Source organism: Centruroides vittatus, unplaced genomic scaffold (genome assembly GCF_030686945.1).
Source record: "Centruroides vittatus isolate TY-2023 unplaced genomic scaffold, ASM3068694v2 scaffold_1209, whole genome shotgun sequence".
Classification (NCBI taxonomy): domain Eukaryota; kingdom Metazoa; phylum Arthropoda; class Arachnida; order Scorpiones; family Buthidae; genus Centruroides; species Centruroides vittatus.
Window position 1 is genome coordinate 674,365 of NW_027122673.1, and position 19,508 is coordinate 693,872.

Genomic DNA, 19,508 nt, shown 5'->3' on the forward strand with positions numbered 1-19,508 from the left:
AAAACTTCACGTGGCCAGCCGGTCCCGGCGAGGCCCAAACTTACGACCAAAATCCCAGTGTTTGGGAACGGAACCGCTCGGCCACCGGCGGGCCCCGGTTTCTTGTCGTGCCGAGTTAATGGATGTCGTTATGCAAAAGAAAATAATTAACAAGATAATTTCAAATTTTACAATATAATAATACTAATAGCAGCGGTACCTTATAGCTACATGGGGTCCTTATTTTGAATTAGGGGGGGCCCATGTACAATGTCGACTTCACGCATTTTCTTTGAGGAAATATTTTTCCACGAAAGATTGGTTTGGGGCCCACGATTGGCGAGGGCTCCGGGCAGTTGGATAATGCACCACCGACCGACGGTATGCATGGGCTTCAAAAATTCTTTCATTCACCTAAGGTGTTACTAACAACAGACAGGGTTGTCAAGAGCTTGTATGGGGCTTGGGTTTTTTGACTCCCCACCTCGAGGGCACTAAGAGGGCTTTTAGTAAGCCCATTATGGGATTAACCACACGTCGCAATCGGTGTCGGGCTGGAGGGAGACATCCTGATGGACCACCCACAAATTTTTTGGGTTTTTCGACCCGTCCGGTTTCGATCCCGGATTCCCACAGCAGTATGCTGCCAACTTATCCACTCGGTCATCAGTTTATATCAGTTAGTGACATTATACTAATTTACATAATTTTACGGTATTGCATTCACAAATAATTTGCTAGAGACGAATATTCGTTTATTGAAACTACAATTTTGATATCTTCGAGGAAACTACGACACCAAGACGATTATGCAAATTAGCTACCGTAGTAAGCTGGGAAAGAGTCAAGATGCCACCGACATTTAATAAAACAACCCTCGAATCTCGGGAAAACCAATAAAAAGGTAAATATTTAACGGTAATTATTTAAAATATTCTAATTACATCTCGCGATAATTCCGTTTACGAAATAAGGCTTCGCCGGTGTTTAATTCGGGGAAGGCCCCGTGCGTTTAGACCTTGGGGAGGGCCCTCGGCGTTTTTAAAAGGCCCCAAGTTTACGCCTTGTCGAAAACGGATTGAATGTAGATAATTGCAATTAAAAACAAATAAACGTTTGTCCGGGAATAATTAAATAAGGCATCGGCCTGTTGCTTCGGATTCGAATCCGGATCCACTGAAATTTTTACGGTTGAGTCGGGCCCCTTCCCTCCCTTCCGAACTCACTGCATAATTAAAAGGCATCTTAACATTTCAAAATACTATATAAATAAATATAGATGTATTATTACGGAAAAAAGTAAAATACATTTTAACACCAGGAATTGTATAGATGAGCGCTTGTATGGGGCCTTGGCGATAGAGCGGGCCCACGTTTTCTTCTTAATTTTTTGAACAAATGATATAGGGCCCACGTACAATGCTTCTTTTAGAGTGCATTTAATTTAATTTTAGTACGGACCCCCCAAATTGGGAAAATCTCCAGCGCCTCCTCTCCTCGGCCCGATCATACTTATAAATAAGTAATTTATTGGTATTATTCACGGGAAGTGGTTGAATATAAACCAGAAATATTCCAATAACTCTTATCAGTTATTAATAAATAAATAAAACACATTTCTAAAAACTTGGGCGTGAATAATTAAAGTACAACATCATTCGTCAGATAAACTCATTTATTATTCAATATTTTACCTATGCACGTTTATATACAATATTCAGTAGCTTAACTAGGTCTTTTGTATCGTTTACTACGACCGTAATTTATTTAACAGGTTACAAAATTTTTAGATGCTGCTACTTTTTTTGGTAGTAAAACAAATTCTACAAGGACGTGTACAGATTATTTAAAACACATTTAGCTTTTGTGTTTTAATACTCTCTACAGGCTGTGAAGGTATTAATTTATATATTTGAATATCTTCTTTAGAAAGTAATATAAAGAAATATAGTTTACATATTTCAGCATCCTTTATAGGTACTAAAAGGGCCAATTTACACATTGCAGCTCCATTTACGGACAGTAGAAGGGCCAATTTACACATTGCGGAACCATTTATGGACAGTAAAAGGGCCAATTTACACATTGCAGCACCATTTATGGACAGTAAAAGGGCCAATCTGCACATTTTCGCACCCTTTCGAGGTAGTAAAAGGATCAATTTACACATTGCAGCACCATTTATGGACAGTAAAAGGGCCAATTTACACATTGCAGCATCCATTTACGGACAGTAGAAAAGCCAATTTACACATTGCGAGAACCATTTATAGACAGTAAAAGGGCCAATTTACACATTGCAGCACCATTTATGAACAGTAGAAGGGCCAATTTGCACATTTTCGCACCCTTTCGAGGTAGTAAAAGGATCAATTTACATATTGCAGCATCATTTATGGACAGTAAAAGGACCAATTTACACATTGCAGCACCATTTATAGGCAGTAAATGGTTAATTTACACATTTAACACCCTTTAGAGGTAGTAAAAGGGCGATTTACATATTGCAGCACCATTTAAAGATACTAAAAGGGTCACCTTTATAAATTGCAGCACCGTTGAGAGGCAGTCAAATTGTTAATTTACATATTCCAGTACCCTTTAATTACATTTATTGCTTAATTAAAATAATTGTACATGTTAAACTCAACAATTTAAAATTAGATTCTGGACATTATCTTCCATTTTGACTTATTCACGTTACAAAAATGGCAGCGATGATAAATGATTAAAAGTACAATATTTTTTAATAATAAAATATTTATCTGGACACTTAATGACAAGTTGTTCGACTTTAAAAATCGCCATTAGTAGATTATGTCATACATAATTTATTAATTCAAAAGTTAATAATACTTTTAACACAAAAACAGTGTTTTTAACTGATGAATTTATTATTGTCTGAAATACATTCTTCCATAATCTATGCATACCTGAAATATTAAGAAAAACAATTACATTATTGTACTAAGAAAGATATAATCAGAAAGGTTAGTGCGTCAGTATGTCGTTCTGCTAGGAAAACATGTGGAATTTTCGGTTGGTCACTCATCCAAGTGCATTCCACTCACTCTCATTCACTCAAACCAATGAAAAAGTAACAACATTTTGCTCATTTCTCATGATTTTTAAGCCCGGCACACGCTTAAAGCTCATGGAAACCGAGCAAAACTCACCTGTTTCGTGTTCCTTCACCCTTCTAACGTCTAATTATATACTAACCTGTTTGCGAAACATGAACTTATAGCTCTCGATTAATTAATTATCTTGCTTAATTATAATTAAAAGCAATAAAGTGGTACGCCGCGGTGTCATTAATAAGATATCACTTACTTTGACAGATTGGATACGCCGTGTGTTGATTACACTTAACCGGAAACAATCGATCGAATCTGGTCGAAAGGACGGCACATTTGGTGTGTTTATCAATTTTAGTCCCTTCCATCCACATGTTATCGATTTCCAGGGGTTCCGCTTTGTCTTCCAACACCCACTTTCCATTAATTTTCTCCAAACCCACCCACACTCGCTTGTCTAAAGTCGATAGGATTATCTCTTTCTGTATGTCTTCGAATTCCTTCTGTGTTGTGACAATGGCCAAGGTGGCACCTAGTCTCTTGCAGTTTGATTTTGCCACCGAACAATAGCCTGGTGTGTGGACTACTTTCAAACATTTATTGTCGTATTTCCACATGTCTTTGGCGTTGTCGCATTCTAGAATTAGAAAGGCAATAATTAAAATATTCGATTGTTTTCGTTTTTGGGTATTGTAAAGATCTTTGGTGATCAATGGAAGTTCATAGGAAATTTTATTACTGATCAGGAATATGATTCATGGTCGGGATATTATGGATAGGTTGGTCCCGATCCGTGAAACGGTATTACCATGATGGAAAGCGTGTTTTTTTGGTCCAGATAGGATTGGATTAATGGGATGAGGTAACACAACGCATGGGCAATCTGCCTAAGAAGGGGATTTTAGAAAATCCCCTTCTTAGGGAAACTGGATTTCTTTCTACATAGGGAAAGTGGTCCCTATGTAGGCGTTAGGTGAAGAAAATCCGGTAAACTCATTTTGGGAATCCCTTTGGTGAGGCCCGAACCTGCGAACGACTACCAGTGTTTTCTACTCGGTCATTGGTGGAAGCGTTTTTGTTCAATTTGATTTAGTTTATTTGTATACGGTGGGCGATCTGCCGAGGTGGGATACCTCTGGGCAGTGGCGCGTTATTTTATGGGCAAAAAAGACAATTTCCTGGGTCCTCGCCAACTGGGGACTCCAAAAAAATCTTTAACCTCTCAAAACAATCTCGCGAAGAAAACTATTAAGTCAACACCGTACACAGGGATCCCCTAATTCAAATTCGCCTGGGCCCCATTAAACCATAACGCGCCACTGCGCCCGTGTGGACTTTTATGAGAAACTGGTTCCCTGTTTAGGTGTTACAAAGATGAAAAAAACCGAGAAACTTCACGTGGCCAGTCCATTTTTCAGGCGCGAATCCACCACCAACTACTAGTGTCAGCGGTTTTGTCCATTGGTGGGCGTTTTTGCTCGAGGAAACACTTAAAAACTAAATTGTTCGTTACTTCGCGAAACGGCGAATCTTTTCTACGATCGGGATATTTAACTGACATTCCATCAATGCCTCACTCTGACAATACGCTTCACGAGTGTGCGACCCATGCATTCTGCAGCACCCCGCGCATATATTTTGCACCGGTCCCGAAATATACGGAGCGGGCCCTGCCTATGGGTGTGTAGATAACACTATAATGGAGGTATCGTATCACTATCAACACGCGAACAGATCCGACCGTGGCACGGAATCTCGCATTCTTACGGGTGTCATCCGTACAAAGGAATTGGGCCTGGGGCCTCGAAAGTTTTGAAACAGTCCCGATAACGGATAACGCTAGGTCCTCTGCTTCTCCGCCATTGATCAATTCTCCAGATTGGAGGATTGATCAATGGCGTTTTACGATCAGGAATTTTTACTCGATTACCGTTGGGCACGAAGAATCCGTAATTGCAAACGGGTGCAAAACAATGTAAAACCGCAAATGAAGTAATTTTATACATACTCTGTTTACCGGATAACTTCTTTTCGCACACAAAAGGTAATTTAGTTTTGAGGACCCTTGTTTGCATTTTGTTGCGACCGTCCATAGTAGCGCAATCTCCATCGGAAGCGGGTTGGTCGACGTCCCAAAATTCGAAATCGTCCGGAACTTTCTTGCCGTCGGAGAAATACCAGGAACTTTTCCTACCTTTAGAAATCTTCGCCAGTCCAATCCACGCGGAATTATTAATTCTAAGCTCTAAATTATTTCGAAAACGCTCTAATACGTCCAGATCCCTGGGTAACAGCAGGTTCCTATTCTCTTTCTTGCATTTGTCTTTGGCTTCCGAATGTTTTAACGGGTCCATGTGTAGTGTCAAATCTAATTTTTCTAATTAGGATGATTAAGCGGTTAGTTTATTTTCTAATCGAATATATATTTAAATTTATAGAATTAACTTACCCGTGGCGGCGGCAGATGATAATAACAGCAATAGAAATACTTCCATCGGAATGAAATACTTCCAACATTTGTGCAGATGTCAAAATGACGACGATGATGGTCATCTTTTAAACCTTGTTCCTCGCTGTTCATTTGCCGATGGAAGTCACGTGCTCGCTCCCGTTATCGACCAATAGGATTTTTCGTAATTAATGTTATGGGTCGGGTGCATCATACATAATAAATTTTTCGAGGTAGAAAAGTTTTGTTTCCATAGTTACTGGTACACCAACACAAATTTCTGTATTTTGGAAAATAATATCGGACTTATTTCTTAATGTAGAAAATGTAAAATTCAATTTCGTCGCGTTTAAATGTGCCAAAAGTGATGGAGACGAAGTGCGGAACCCGTTTAGTTAGAGAAATTTGCTTTTTTGCAACACTTTAGAACCTAATAACTTTAGGTTCTAAAGTGGTTTTAATGGTTTAAGAATTCATTTAGATAGGTTTTAAGGGTTTAAGAATCCATTTAGATAGGTTTTAAGGGTTTAAGAACGTATTTAAATAGGTTTTAAGGGTTTAAGAACGTATTTAACTAGGTTTTAAGGGTTTAAGAACGTATTTAAATAGGTTTTAAGGGTTTAAGAACGTATTGAACTAGGTTTTAAGAACGTATTTAACTAGATTTTAAGGGTTTAAGAACGTATTTAAATAGGTTTTAAGGGTTTAAGAACGTATTTAAATAGGTTTTAAGGGTTTAAGAACGTATTGAACTAGGTTTTAAGAACGTATTTAACTAGATTTTAAGGGTTTAAGAACGTATTTAAATAGGTTTTAAGGGTTTAAGAACGTATTTAAATAGGTTTTAAGGGTTTAAGAACGTATTGAACTAGGTTTTAAGAACGTATTTAACTAGATTTTAAGGGTTTAAGAACGTATTTAAATAGGTTTTAAGGGTTTAAGAACGTATTTAAATAGGTTTTAAGGGTTTAAGAACGTATTTAAATAGGTTTTAAGGGTTTAAGAACGTATTGAACTAGGTTTTAAGGGTTTAAGAACGTATTTAAATAGGTTTTAAAGAAATGAGAAGCCATTTAAGTGTTTTGGAACAGTTGCGATTGGGTTTTTGTAGAGGAAAAAAATTTTTTTTGTAGGAGAAACTCATTAATTTTTAAAAATTTTAATGCAGTTCACTCCATGAATCAAATGGCATTAAGATGAGCGACAAGAGAATTCATCTAAATGAAGAAATTAATGTTTTTAGAACATTATAGAACCCAATTAACTAGATTTCAAGAGATATTAAATAGAAAATCACTGTTTTTAAGTCTCTTTAGAGGATTTTTTTAGACGCTCATTAATTTTTAATGTAGTTGAATGTAATTTCAGTTCTGTGAAGCATACTTTTATTATTTTTTTTCTTCGTAAAAATTCGTCGGTGATACTTTCTTGATATTAATTAAGATAATGCGATTAATGTCGGTATCAATATTAATTTCTTGGATTTCTCTTGTGTTAAACGATAAAATCTTATATCAAATTTTAATAATTTCACTTATTTATTTGGTTAATTTATTCAAGAATCTTTCCAAGTGTGCCGATCGATACAGCTTTTTACTGTAAAAGTTTCAATATTCATTAAAATAAAACCGTTTAAATTCGCTTAATATCATTTAAAATGGTTTTTTCCCCCCAAGTTCTCAACCTTACTGTCTGGAAATACGATTTTAACCATCTAAAGGGGGTCGCGAGCTACCGATTGGGAAACTACGCTTTGATACATTTTCTTTTACACTGTACTGTACTGTTCACAAGCCCATTAACACAAAGTTGAAGGGATTTAAAACTTGGCGTTTTGTATTATTATTTTATTTTTATTTAGGCTTTTTCGCCCTAAGGGCCTCCCTTTTATGGGCCTGGTCGAACCCATAATGGGCTTTGATAAAAAGCTTTCTCTTAGTGCCTGAACAGATTCATTGCCTTTGCATAACAGTTGCTAATACCATATCTATGCTCAATTAGAAGTGTTGAGCCTGACAAATACAGTCAATATGTTTTTTAGTGTTAATTCTGATAATTATGTGGACATGCAACCAGCATAAAGAACTTGCACTTGCTCACACTTTGGGAGGGGTTTACCAAATAACTGTAAGAGTAAGCTGGTTTCGGTTGCCGATGCCGCTAAAAAGAGCAACTGCGTAAACATAAGTGCAGAGAGCAATGCCGATACTGGCACTCTTGCACGAACTATTTACGAACAACTTTAACGTACATCTACGGGACTTTGCCGTATTATTATTTTCTCCTTTTGAACATTTTCGACTGTTTATTTTTCTACGAGGTAGTCGCCCGGTTGTCTCGCCCGTCAAGCCCCGTGCATACTATAAAATTTGACACAGATTCAAACGAGTCTGACAATTTTACGTTTTGGCCGTCCTATTATCAATATGGAGTGCATTAATTTGTGTTTTTTTGGAAAAGTTATAATAAATATATAATTAATGTCATAAATTTAAAACATTTATTGTATTTTATGTAACATCAGATGCTACACATCATACTTTTTCTACAGTTTGAGTAAAGAAATTAGGTTTTAATACCAAACGTCGCAAACATTTTTGGTCATTTTTCATTCGGGCCTTCCTTGTGTATTAGCAAAAACAAAACATAAAACAAACAAACTTTCAGAGGACGGCCAAATGAAAAATGTTAAAAAAACACTTGTGTTGTATAATATTAAAATCAAATTTCTTTGGTAAAACTGTAAAAGTGTGGTTGTACACCAAACCTTCGGCTGCATATATACAGCATGTCCAAAAAGTTACTGTACAATAGAAAAGGTTTGAGTAAAGTTTTATACATGATATTGCAGTTTCTCCTATGGCAAATGCTGAAAATATACTCGAGAGGTTGCAAAATCCAAGAAGTGAGGTCCAGATCCCGTAGAACATTACGCAATCGGCAGTCTTTCAAAAACTTTAGCCCAAAAAACGGAAAGTCTGTGTGAGCAAGTGGTAATTCCGTCTACCGAAAAGTGGAAATGCGGGACATACAACTTGGGTCTCGCATGCAATGCCATATATGTAACTTTAATATCGTTACAAATTTCTCGTGGCATAGTAACTTTTTGGACACCCTGTATAATTTTATTTCGCATTGATTTTTTTATGTATTTACACATTAATATTATTTAATTGTTAAATTGTTAGTATTTCAACACCATTATCTGTAATTAGAATCGTGTGTTCAAATTGAGCACAGCGACTATTGTCGAGTGTAACCGCAGTCCATCCGTCTTCGAGGACGACGATATCCGGTTTTCCTTCACATATAACGGGCTCTAAAAGGATTTGAAAAATTAAAGTTTCCAAATATAATCAAATTTTAATATAAATTCAAAGTTTTAACTTACCAATTGTAAAAGTCATTCCTGTCCTCATAACACCTTTCTCGTTATTTGCTGAAAACAAACCAATGTAATCTCATATAAATCAACTTTTAATCCGAAACGGTTGACCTCGATAGAACGTAAATGCGACTCTTACGGTAATGTAATATCTGCGGAGCTCCGTGAAAATAAGTCCCTATTCCGTGGCCACAGAATGCCGGTACGACCGTAAACCCGGACGCCGATGCAGTTTTGCTATTTAAAAAATAAAAATTATTATTAGTATTTCTGTCCGAAATCATCAAAAAAAATCAATATTCTGAAATATTAATGCTTTATACATTATTTATGTCAATAACAATCAGTAGTCTGATTTTCATAAATTATATGTATATTTGAATATGGTAACATCCATAACCTGATTTATTAGAATAATCAATCTGCTGGATTGGGCTATTTTAAGTATTTATTTTGCTTATTGGGCTTAAAATAGTCCAATAAAAAAATCGGCAACGAGTCGCGTAACTTTCCTGACAAAAAATTTAAAATTGCAATGGTGTCATCTGTTCTTCCTACACTGTCTACGGCATATCAATTGTCACCCCTCCCGCAGCAGCCACAATTCTACGGCTCCACATTTATAGGAACTGCAGAATTGTGCAGCTTCTGCACTCCTGCAGATTACTCGTGTTGCGCAACGACGAGTGATTCCGACTTTGCAAATCGCAGAACACAGAACACCTTCTTAATTGCAGAGTCGTCATTTTCATTTACGCACTTCCTAGAGATAGTAGATGACAAGACATTTGAATGTGGATGGGAGACGAAACTCGGACAGTTTTACCGGAGGGTATATATTGCATACTTCTTGGATTCTACGAAACGTTTGACATTAGGACCGTTGTGTCAAAAGTTTTATAGAATTCACTTTACACCCGAATTAACTGCCGTCAAAGAGAAATATGCAATGATCTATACAGAGAAACTGATGGATATTTGCAGACTGTTTGTTTGAATATGTCAGCAGTGCCTAGAAGTCAATGGTTCGAATATTTGAGATGATTTGTCATTTGTCTAAACTTTAACTTGAGATTTAGGAACCCAAAAAGTGTCTGTTGTTCGCTACTATAGAAAGTTTAACTTTTAAAATGCTTTTGATGTCTAAATATATTTGCTCCTTGTGACTAAATTATTAGATAAATGTTTTTTTGAGACATCCCGTAAGTGTGTATACAGGGTTTTCCTAATTGACTGCTGCCATTTTAAATTACGTTAATTATTATCCGAGAAGTACACAATGCACACCAATCGATAGAGTGACCGTTTGACTTTCGTCTCCCATCGCATTCAAACGTCATGTCATCTACTACCTGTAGGAAGCACCGCACACAAAAATGGCCACTCTGCAACAGAGAAGGCATTTTGTGTTTGCAAAGTCAGAATTGCTCGCCATTGTGCAATGCAAGCAATCTGCAGGAACCATAGAATTGCGGGAAAATTGATGGATATACCATAGCCAGCCTGGGAAGAATTTGAGTATAAGACAGATGTATACTGTGTGACATTAGTGCATGCATGGAAAAATTTTAATGGGCAAATGTAAAATTTGGACCGTTTTCCAACGTTTTAATGTACGTTATGACATTCTCAGATAATAATAAACTTTAATTATAATAATTTAAAATAGTAACATTCTTTTTGGAAGATCCTGTATTATTAAATTCAAAATGTCTTCATGGAATCTTAAACGATCCCATTTATTAACATTACAAAAAAACTGCAGCATATAGCAATGGCAAAGATAATTTCATAAGCAAATTAAATCTGTTAATTTCTATCATCACACCACACAAATGTAAAAAAATGTCTCTTTTCTAAATAACATTAAACCAAACTTTTCTCCAATTATCAAAATGTACTACACTCGTCTTTAAATTAATTAAGTAACTTACATCACACAAGGAACTCTTACTGATATAGCCTTTATTGCTGGATATGGATATGTATTTCGGGCCTTAATGACCCCTCTTCGGTCCTTATTTTAAACCCATTAAAATTGTACAAATTACACTGTGTGAAAATCAATATAAATCGACAAAAATACAACACAGTGTATTATAACTGGATGTGATCTCCAGCGGACTCTACCTGTCGTGAAGAAGTGGTTGCCAGATCTCACTAATACTTAGACCATCATTTAAGTTCATTTTAATAATTTCTAAATGCTCATATAATTTCCCTTTAATAATATTTTTTTCTTTCTGTGGGGATTTTTACGTCATCGAGTAAGATCTCGCAACCTTCTCTGTTACAATGTATGGCTGCTGTCGAATTAGTGTAATTGTATTTTATTGATGTATTGATAATTCAGTTGGCAACTGCAGGAAATTCTATATATATATATATCATTATTTTGTTGCATCACATCAATATTTTGAACAATACTTTCCCTAGTTTTTAGCAATTATTATTATTATTATTATTATTATTAAATACCGGAGCTAGGGTTATATTGTACGGTTTTAATAGGTTTTTAATGTTTTCAAACACTATGGGGATATAATTAAGTTTTTTGTAGGTCATTTGACTTTGTAATGTATTTTTTTAGGTTCTATTGAGATCGGTATTGTTAAGCCATTGTTCTATTACCTTATTTGGATAATCGTTTAGTCGAAAGATTTTATAAATGTGTTCTATTTCTTTACTTTGTTCAACATAACTGCTCGTACATGTTTTAATTTTGGTGACGTACGTGTTAAATATATTTCTCTTAATATAAATAGGTGTACTGGAACGATAGTTAACGACTTTTCCTACATTAAATGGTTTAATGTATTTTTTAAAACTTAAGCTATTATAAAGTCTTTCGACTGTGATATGTCTAAAAATGGTAAATTGCCATTACTTTCAAATTCAATATCAAAAGTTATGTTAGTTACTATACTATTGGCACAGTCAAGGATTATTTGAGGGTTGGTTAGAGTATTATCATAAATGATGAAACAATCATCTAGATATCTATTATATTCAAGTATTCCATGGAGATTTTCTAACAATTTGATCTATTTTTATCATACACAATTCAGCTAGTTTAGGGTTTATACATGAATCCATGAAGATACCAACCAATTGTCTAAAACAGTTTGTATTACAAATAAAATTATTATTTATTTAAAACAAGTTGAACCAAGTTAAATTACCCAATTATCACATTTTAAATTAGTTAATGTATCAATTATAAATTTTCTATGTATAGATTGACACATATTTCTCATCGTTCTGCAGTCATTATTAAGTTTTTTAAGGTTTTCAATGAATTGGTCTACATTTTTAATACTATATTCACAATTGTGATATTGATTTAATTTATTCTTAAGGAATTTTTATAAATTATATAAAATGGAAAATTTAATATCTACTAATGGTCTATATGATTCTTGTACTTTATGCGTTTTAACTTTAATATTCGGCCTCTCTCTCCACGTGCCATATCAGAAATCTTGACGTCGACGAGCACCTGGCGCAGGTTAATAAGTCGTTAGTTAAGGTGCCAAGGTGTATCCTAGGGGAAGTTACAACCAGAGTGGTTCCTCGTTGCCTTCTCTGGTGCGTGATGTTATGCGAGGGAAAATGCCTTCCGAGAGGTCTTGTAAGGGAAACTGGCACCTATTCGGGTGTTACAAATGTGGAGAAAACCCGGAAAATTCCACGTAGCCGGCCCGTCCGAGCGCAGCGCGAACCCACAACTGAATTCCCAGTGTTTAGCAACAGAACCGCTCGGCTACTGGTGGGCCCAATATTGAGTCTAGAAATTCTTAAATTGTAATCTAAAATCTTGTTAAAATCATTTACATTAATATTATTAGCTTTTTTTAAAACGTTTTCCAAGTTTTCTCATATGTATGACATAGGATCTTTATTCAGTTTTATATATTGATACGAAGTGACTATCATTCCAGCACACCTATGTACATTAAGAGAAATATATTTAACATGTACATCACCAAAATTAAAACATGTACGCGCAGTTATGTTGAACAAACTAAAGAAATAGAATACATTTATAAAATCTTTCAACTAAACAATTATCCAAATAAGGTAATAGAACAATGGCTTAACAATACTGATCCAAATAAAACCTAAAAAAATGCATTACAAAGTCAAATGATCAATAAAAAAACTTAATTATATCCCCATAGTGTTTGAAAAAGTTAAACTATTAAAACCGTGCAATATAATCCTAGCTCCGGTATTTAATAATAATATTAAAAAATTGCTAAAAACTAAAAGTATTGTTCAAAATATTGATTTAATCACTTTTTGGCTTCTCATTCTCATGATTTCTATCGAATTGACATTAATTCATTTTTATTGCATTGGGAAAAGTGTATTAATGTTGGCGGAGACAATTTTGATTCAATATGTAAGTTTTAAACTAAATTAATAAATGTTCAAAGTCAGAAGTAAAATTGACCATTTCATTTGCAACAACCTAATACATAACATGATCAAAAATAACTAAGATAGAGTAAGAAATGTAGCGTACATGTTGAATGAAGTTTGGATATGATTAAATGTGCTGGGTAAAAATCACAATGCCTTCTCCCTATGACTATAGATGAAATATATGCAAGTGAAGAACCAAGAAATACTAAAAATGCAAGTGAATATGATCTGCAAGACTTATTAAAGTGTTTCGGTGATATATTGTCGACACTACCAATACGTACTTGAATACATACTTTCCATCAACCAAGAATATCCGACATCATACCCCTTAAATGATGAAGAAATTATTGAAGCTATTTCTGATACTACTCTTGACTTTCAAGAAGTAGACGACGAAGACGATGATGGTGAAATAAATAATGATGATGATGATGATAATACTCCAACTTAGAAAACATTGAATATTTTTTCCATGCAAGAGAAGCCAACTTTTCAGGAATGTTCATGATTCATAATCTCCATTCTATTTTGTTTCATTCTTTTAAATCTAATGTTTATCAAGCTCATATATCGGCTTCTAGTCTGAGAACTTATCACACAAACATGTAGGCTTGATAAAATTATGAAGGCTTATTAAAATTTGAAAAGGACAAGAAGCAAACTTTTACGTATATCCAAATTATGAAATATAATCCTTACAAATTCCAAAGAGAACATTTCAATGTTTTGTAGTTCTTTTAATTAATGTTATTTAATACGGGGTGTCCAAAAGGTTACTGTGCAGAGAGAAATTTGTAGTAACATTAAAGTTATATGTACAGTATTGTATACAAGACCTCACTTCCTCGGACGTTTATCTCTGGGGTACGAGAACCCGCCACGACTCTGGAGGAGCCGAAGACTGCAATTACGCAACACACCAAACAGATCACCTCGGTTACCCTCCAGAATGTGTTCGACAACATGCAGCATCACGTGCACACGTCTTCTGGCTTCTGGGGATATTTCTAGTATTTGCTGTAGAGAAACTGCAATACCATATGTAAAACTTCACCTTTAATAAAACTTTACTAAATTTTTTTAACTGCACAGTAACTTTCAGGTCACCCTGTACTACTACTATTATATATACCTGATAACTTTTCCTATTTCACAAAGAAATTGACCCGAATGACAAATCTTCATTGCCTCGTATAAACAAGTTTTAGCGACTTCAATCAATTTTTGACCTCTCTTATCGACATTTCCGATTCCAAATGTTTCGGCGCAATCACCGTGGTAGCCATTAATATATACCTGTTAATAATAAACGTCAGTTTAGTTTAAGGAAAGTACCATTCAAATTTTCTGAATGTAAACTCGAATACTTACACTAACGTCTACGCTAACGATGTCGCCATCTTTTAACGGACGGCTGTCGGGTATACCGTGACAGGCGACGTTATTTACAGACGTACAAACTGATTTTGGAAAACCCATATAATTTAGTGGTGACGGATACGCTTTGTTTCGAATACACATTTCGTGAACGAGATTATCAATTTCTTCGGTTGTCATTCCTACCTTAAATGCAATAATTGGAATTATCATTTGTAAATTCTAACAACAAATATATAATCATACCAACAACCAAACCATTATTTAAAGAGAAAAATGAGTTGGCTCTTTAAATAATGGTTTGTTTGTTGAGATTTCGTAAGACAGATTCAATGGATACATTCCAGTATGCATCAGTCTTAGCCACAACCAATGCACCAGTGAACAGTTTAATAAGCTTTTACTGGAATGTCTGGCAACCTAACAAGATGGTGGAAGCAATCGGAGCTTTATTAGCATTTGCAAACTTTTGTCATAGTAAATTCAGATATAGATGGGTAGTAAAAATGGTATTAATGTAACTATGGAGGTGGTCATATCGCTCACCATAAGCACAGCCTGACGAGTTCAACATGCACCAGAAACTAGCCCAACGAACTCGGTGAATATCAGAACACATTTTGGTACATCGTGACACCGTTTGATGCATACCAGAACATACTCATTATTTCATTGTTTAAGTGATTCTCACAATATGGTGTATGGACTGACGTAGTCATTTTTCTGAAATAAAATTCTATCATTTAACTAGACGAATGAATATTTTTATGTACAACTTATCTGTTAAATAGGTAGAATTTTTTAATGCATACTCAAAGTAATTTTTTATGGATAAGCGATCACACATACGATTCGGTTTAAGCGATCCACAAACCATAAAATCAAGAACCACCAATTTAGTATAAACACCTTTATCTTCACCTTTATGTTCTCATTAACGTAATTCAAAATACTTCTAGCCAACCGACAAGATTTCGTTAACGACGCAATCTGACTTTCGTTTTTTATTTCGACCTCCGTCGACCTTTCGGACACGAAACCACTCTTTGCATATTCAGGGCATTCGACGTGACGGGGAACTAATTTTTGAGGGCTCACATCCCAAGGTAACACAACGTCATATTTAGCTTCTTTAGAAAAGGCACTAATCATATCATAAATGCTATTATTCTTTAATTTACAGGAACTTTGATTTATGTATCTGTAATGGGATCTTAACACTTCACACTTTATATTTTGATGTATACCAAAGCTGGTCAAGAGATGTAACTTTCTTACAAGCATTTTATTCAAATGTAAAGAAATATTTCCAAACTTGTGTAACGTTATGGGTTAAACGTGACTATTTATTTACTTATGTTTAACAATTATTAATCTGTGGTACGTAATTAAAATCTTAAGTTAGGATTATTAAAGAATACGTTCATCTAAATATCATTTTAGAATTAATTTCTCTGGTTTTCCCACAGCCAAATTGATAATTTTATACGTTAGGCACGTGACGATAACACGTGTATCAATCACAACCAAAACACCACCTACCTTTCTTTTTTAAAATTAGTTTTAATAAATATTTTTAAAAATTTTATACTTTGAGATTTGAATAAAACAAATAAACATTTAATATAATAATTATTTAAATTTTATTTATATATTTTTTCTATTATCTTTAACTCTCCGTTCTGCGGGCATCAATTTGCAAGAAGGCCTTATTTTTATGGATTCGATCATCTCCGGTGGGGTCAGATTTAGTGACGATTTTATTCTTTATTAGCATTTACAATTTTTTTTAAATATAAAACTCGTCTGTATACCCAAAATTAAGCTTTCTGCCCCTTTATAATATTTTAAAATATAATAAAGATTTTAATAAAATATGATAACAGATGGCGCCACCATACACCCTACATATAATATTTAATTACCATTAATAAAACCAGTAGTGAATAGCCAGGATCAAAATTTTGCAAGAAAATTCCAGAAAGATTGTTTTTAGAATTTTCTTGTAAATCTTAAATATAAGCGTTTAATTTTGTATACAATATACCCAATGGTCTCCAAAGTGAGATGCGCGTACCCCAGGGGTACTCAAATACACCTGGGTTTTTTTTTTTTTTTTTTTTTTTTTTTTTAGCTCTTTCCACCCTGTGGGCACTAAGAGGGCCTCTTATAGTAGGCCCATTATGGGTTCGGCCAGGCCCACAATGGGGCGACCGGGTGGTGAGGGACGGGGCCCGACATATCCGAACGGACCACCCCCGAAAAATTCCTGGGGATTATTCGACCCGTTCGGATTCGATCCCGGGTCCCCCAGAGCGGTAGGCTGCCACCTTTACCGCTCGGCCATCCGGCCGTAAATACACCTGGGTTAATACTGTACGTGTGTCCTGTTTGCAGTCTGTCTAATCCCTGTCATCCTCCCGAAGAAGTAGGCTCGCCGTCATTCAGGGAAAAAATTCAAATTGCGGTTAGAGCAGGAATTATGTATTTCTAGTGAAAATTTCGCAACTTTTTCTCGGGTAATTCATTCTATAAACATAGATATTGTATGCACATTTTTCTAATTTATTTGAAAAGTTTTATTGCAGACGAGTGAGACTCAATTTGATTCGACATTCCTTCCAATTCCTTGTCCTAATATGTATTCGAGTACTCAAAAACAATAGATTTTTAAATACATAATAACAGGTATGCGGCACCGGTCAAAACACATTGCTTTTATTTTGTGGTACTTAAAATGATTTATATTATATTATACGGGGTAAAACTTATAATTATTTTCGTCTTAGGGGTACGCCATCAAAAAGGTTTGGAGATCAAATGGCACTAACCTGTACTGCATTGTTTTTCAACCACTGGTTTGGTGCGATTTTAAAATCCTGTTGTATAAATACGTATTGTATAAGTATAAATGGAAGATTGTTCTCGAATAAATGTTCGTAATATACGTAAGCCTTTAATTTTTCCAACAAAGTGTGCTTTGAATGCTTCCATATTTTATAAGTGTAACATGGCCAAATAGGTTGAAAAACATTGCTACGCAGTAATCCTTTGTTCCTAGCTTTTTAAATTTTGTTTTATACTTCTGTAATTGCAACAACCTTAATTTTGAAAGTAGGGATGACTTTTATAAAAGAAACAAATTGGAAATGACATTTATTTAAGAGCAAGAAAAACGTGTAAAATTTTAAATATTTGCAAAGTCTTAGCTAGCCCCGCAAACTTCCATCGACCCCCGAAGGCCGTCAAGAAAGCCGGAGTTAATATAATAGAATGTATTTAACAAAATATTTCAGTTTTAGAATTAATAAATCACAGGAGGGGCCTTAAAGATGCTGTACGCCGGAGGCCGTATCCGTCTCTCGTCGTCGTCTCCTGTTTTCGTCCGAGCGGGCCTTAAAGATGCGTGACACAAAAAGTTAGTTTGAGTAAAAAGGCAGACGGGAGATTCCATCTCTTTACTCGAGCGGGCCCAAGAGAAAGGCGACACAGAGAGCCCTTCCTGCCTCCCCTACATTACTCGAGTTTACTTAATCGCAATTTTTCGCAAAATCTCAACGAAACGCGGAACTTTCGAACAAATTCACGCTTAACAATATAACTACCTACAATAGAAAAGGACGACAATACATTCTAACAATTCGTTACGTATTGTTAGAATATATTGTTTAGAACGCGCGGCGTATTACGATCCCGTCATATTTTTACTTCGCGTGTTATGTAAAAACATTAATCGGTTTGAAATATTTCAGAAAAGATAATTTTATTAAAATAATAATAATTTATTCTAAAGTAATGTTATCTGTATTTTTGAAAATCCAAAGAGGAATTTGCAATGATTGTTGCCTTTTGTATCCCTGATAATGTTACCAGAATGTCTTAATTCACAAATTTCAGAAATTTTCGACATAAGGTGCTTAAGCGTCAAAGTGGGTGAACAAAACTTCTGAAATTCTGCACGGTGGTTTGATTATTAGGGTAATGGATGATATTAAATTTTGGCGGTTAAAGGTCGAGGGGGTTAAAAGATAATGGGGGTCGTCTCCTGGTCTACAAATGCATATGAGGTGGCTACTCCCGCGGAAATCTGCCTCGCCTAGCGGCTTATGATCTGTGGTAGATCCAAGAAGAAGGCTATTTGAGCTTGTCTTCCCCATTGTCCCAAAATAATTAAAATTTATTTGCTCGACTTCAAAACATCGTTTTTAAAAACATTTATGACGACAAATATGGTTTATAAGACCATCCGCAATACAATCGTTCTGCACGTGTTAATAGTAGGTACTGTACTTATTAATTATTCAAATGTTTTAATTTTTGAATTAGTGTTATGGGATCTGTAACGACTTTACCCAACAAAAAGGAGACAATGACGAAAACAACACACGACTGACCGAAGACCTTTGTCTTCGGTCAGTAGTGCGTTAGCTATAGTAGCACTTAGACCTGGAGGCACAACGTTACGTTGTATTATCACACAGTTACGTTTCTATTAAAATAAAGTTAATTATATACGTTAACAAGTAATCGTTTATTTTACGGACACAACAATTAGTCCCACTTTGGGTACTTCTGGATGCACTATTCAGCAGCGTAGCTAGGGAACTCCGGGCCCGGTGCGGAACTAGATTTGTGGGCCCCCGAAAAAAATTTTTCGGCAGAGGTGTTCTTTTTCCATAATGGTATTCGGGAACGTTCAAACAAAAACAAGTAATTTTTTCTGTAAATTTCGGCTTTTGAATTTATTCCGTTTTCTGCGAGGTAAAACAAGTAATATTAGGATACATTTAAAGAGTATAACTAGATTACA

General features: G+C 35.1%; 2 protein-coding genes across 2 annotated transcripts; both read right to left on the reverse strand.

Moving 5' to 3' along the window:
- Window positions 1-2,700: 2,700 nt before the first annotated feature.
- On the reverse strand, window positions 2,701-5,604 carry LOC136986871 (uncharacterized). Its single transcript, XM_067284499.1, has 4 exons — window positions 5,506-5,604; window positions 5,065-5,433; window positions 3,313-3,693; window positions 2,701-2,912 (listed from the first exon to the last, which is right to left on the reverse strand). The coding sequence occupies exons 1-4, from the start codon at window positions 5,549-5,551 to the stop codon at window positions 2,800-2,802; spliced, it is 909 nt and encodes a 302-aa protein (XP_067140600.1). The 5' UTR covers window positions 5,552-5,604; the 3' UTR covers window positions 2,701-2,799.
- Window positions 5,605-8,229: 2,625 nt separating this feature from the next.
- On the reverse strand, window positions 8,230-16,025 carry LOC136986866 (methionine aminopeptidase 1D, mitochondrial). The gene is made up of 6 exons (XM_067284494.1): window positions 15,620-16,025; window positions 14,693-14,884; window positions 14,454-14,617; window positions 9,030-9,127; window positions 8,897-8,944; window positions 8,230-8,824 (listed from the first exon to the last, which is right to left on the reverse strand). Exons 1-6 carry the CDS (start codon window positions 15,980-15,982, stop codon window positions 8,682-8,684), a joined length of 1,008 nt encoding a protein of 335 aa, XP_067140595.1. The 5' UTR covers window positions 15,983-16,025; the 3' UTR covers window positions 8,230-8,681.
- Between the last annotated feature and the right edge of the window lie 3,483 nt (window positions 16,026-19,508).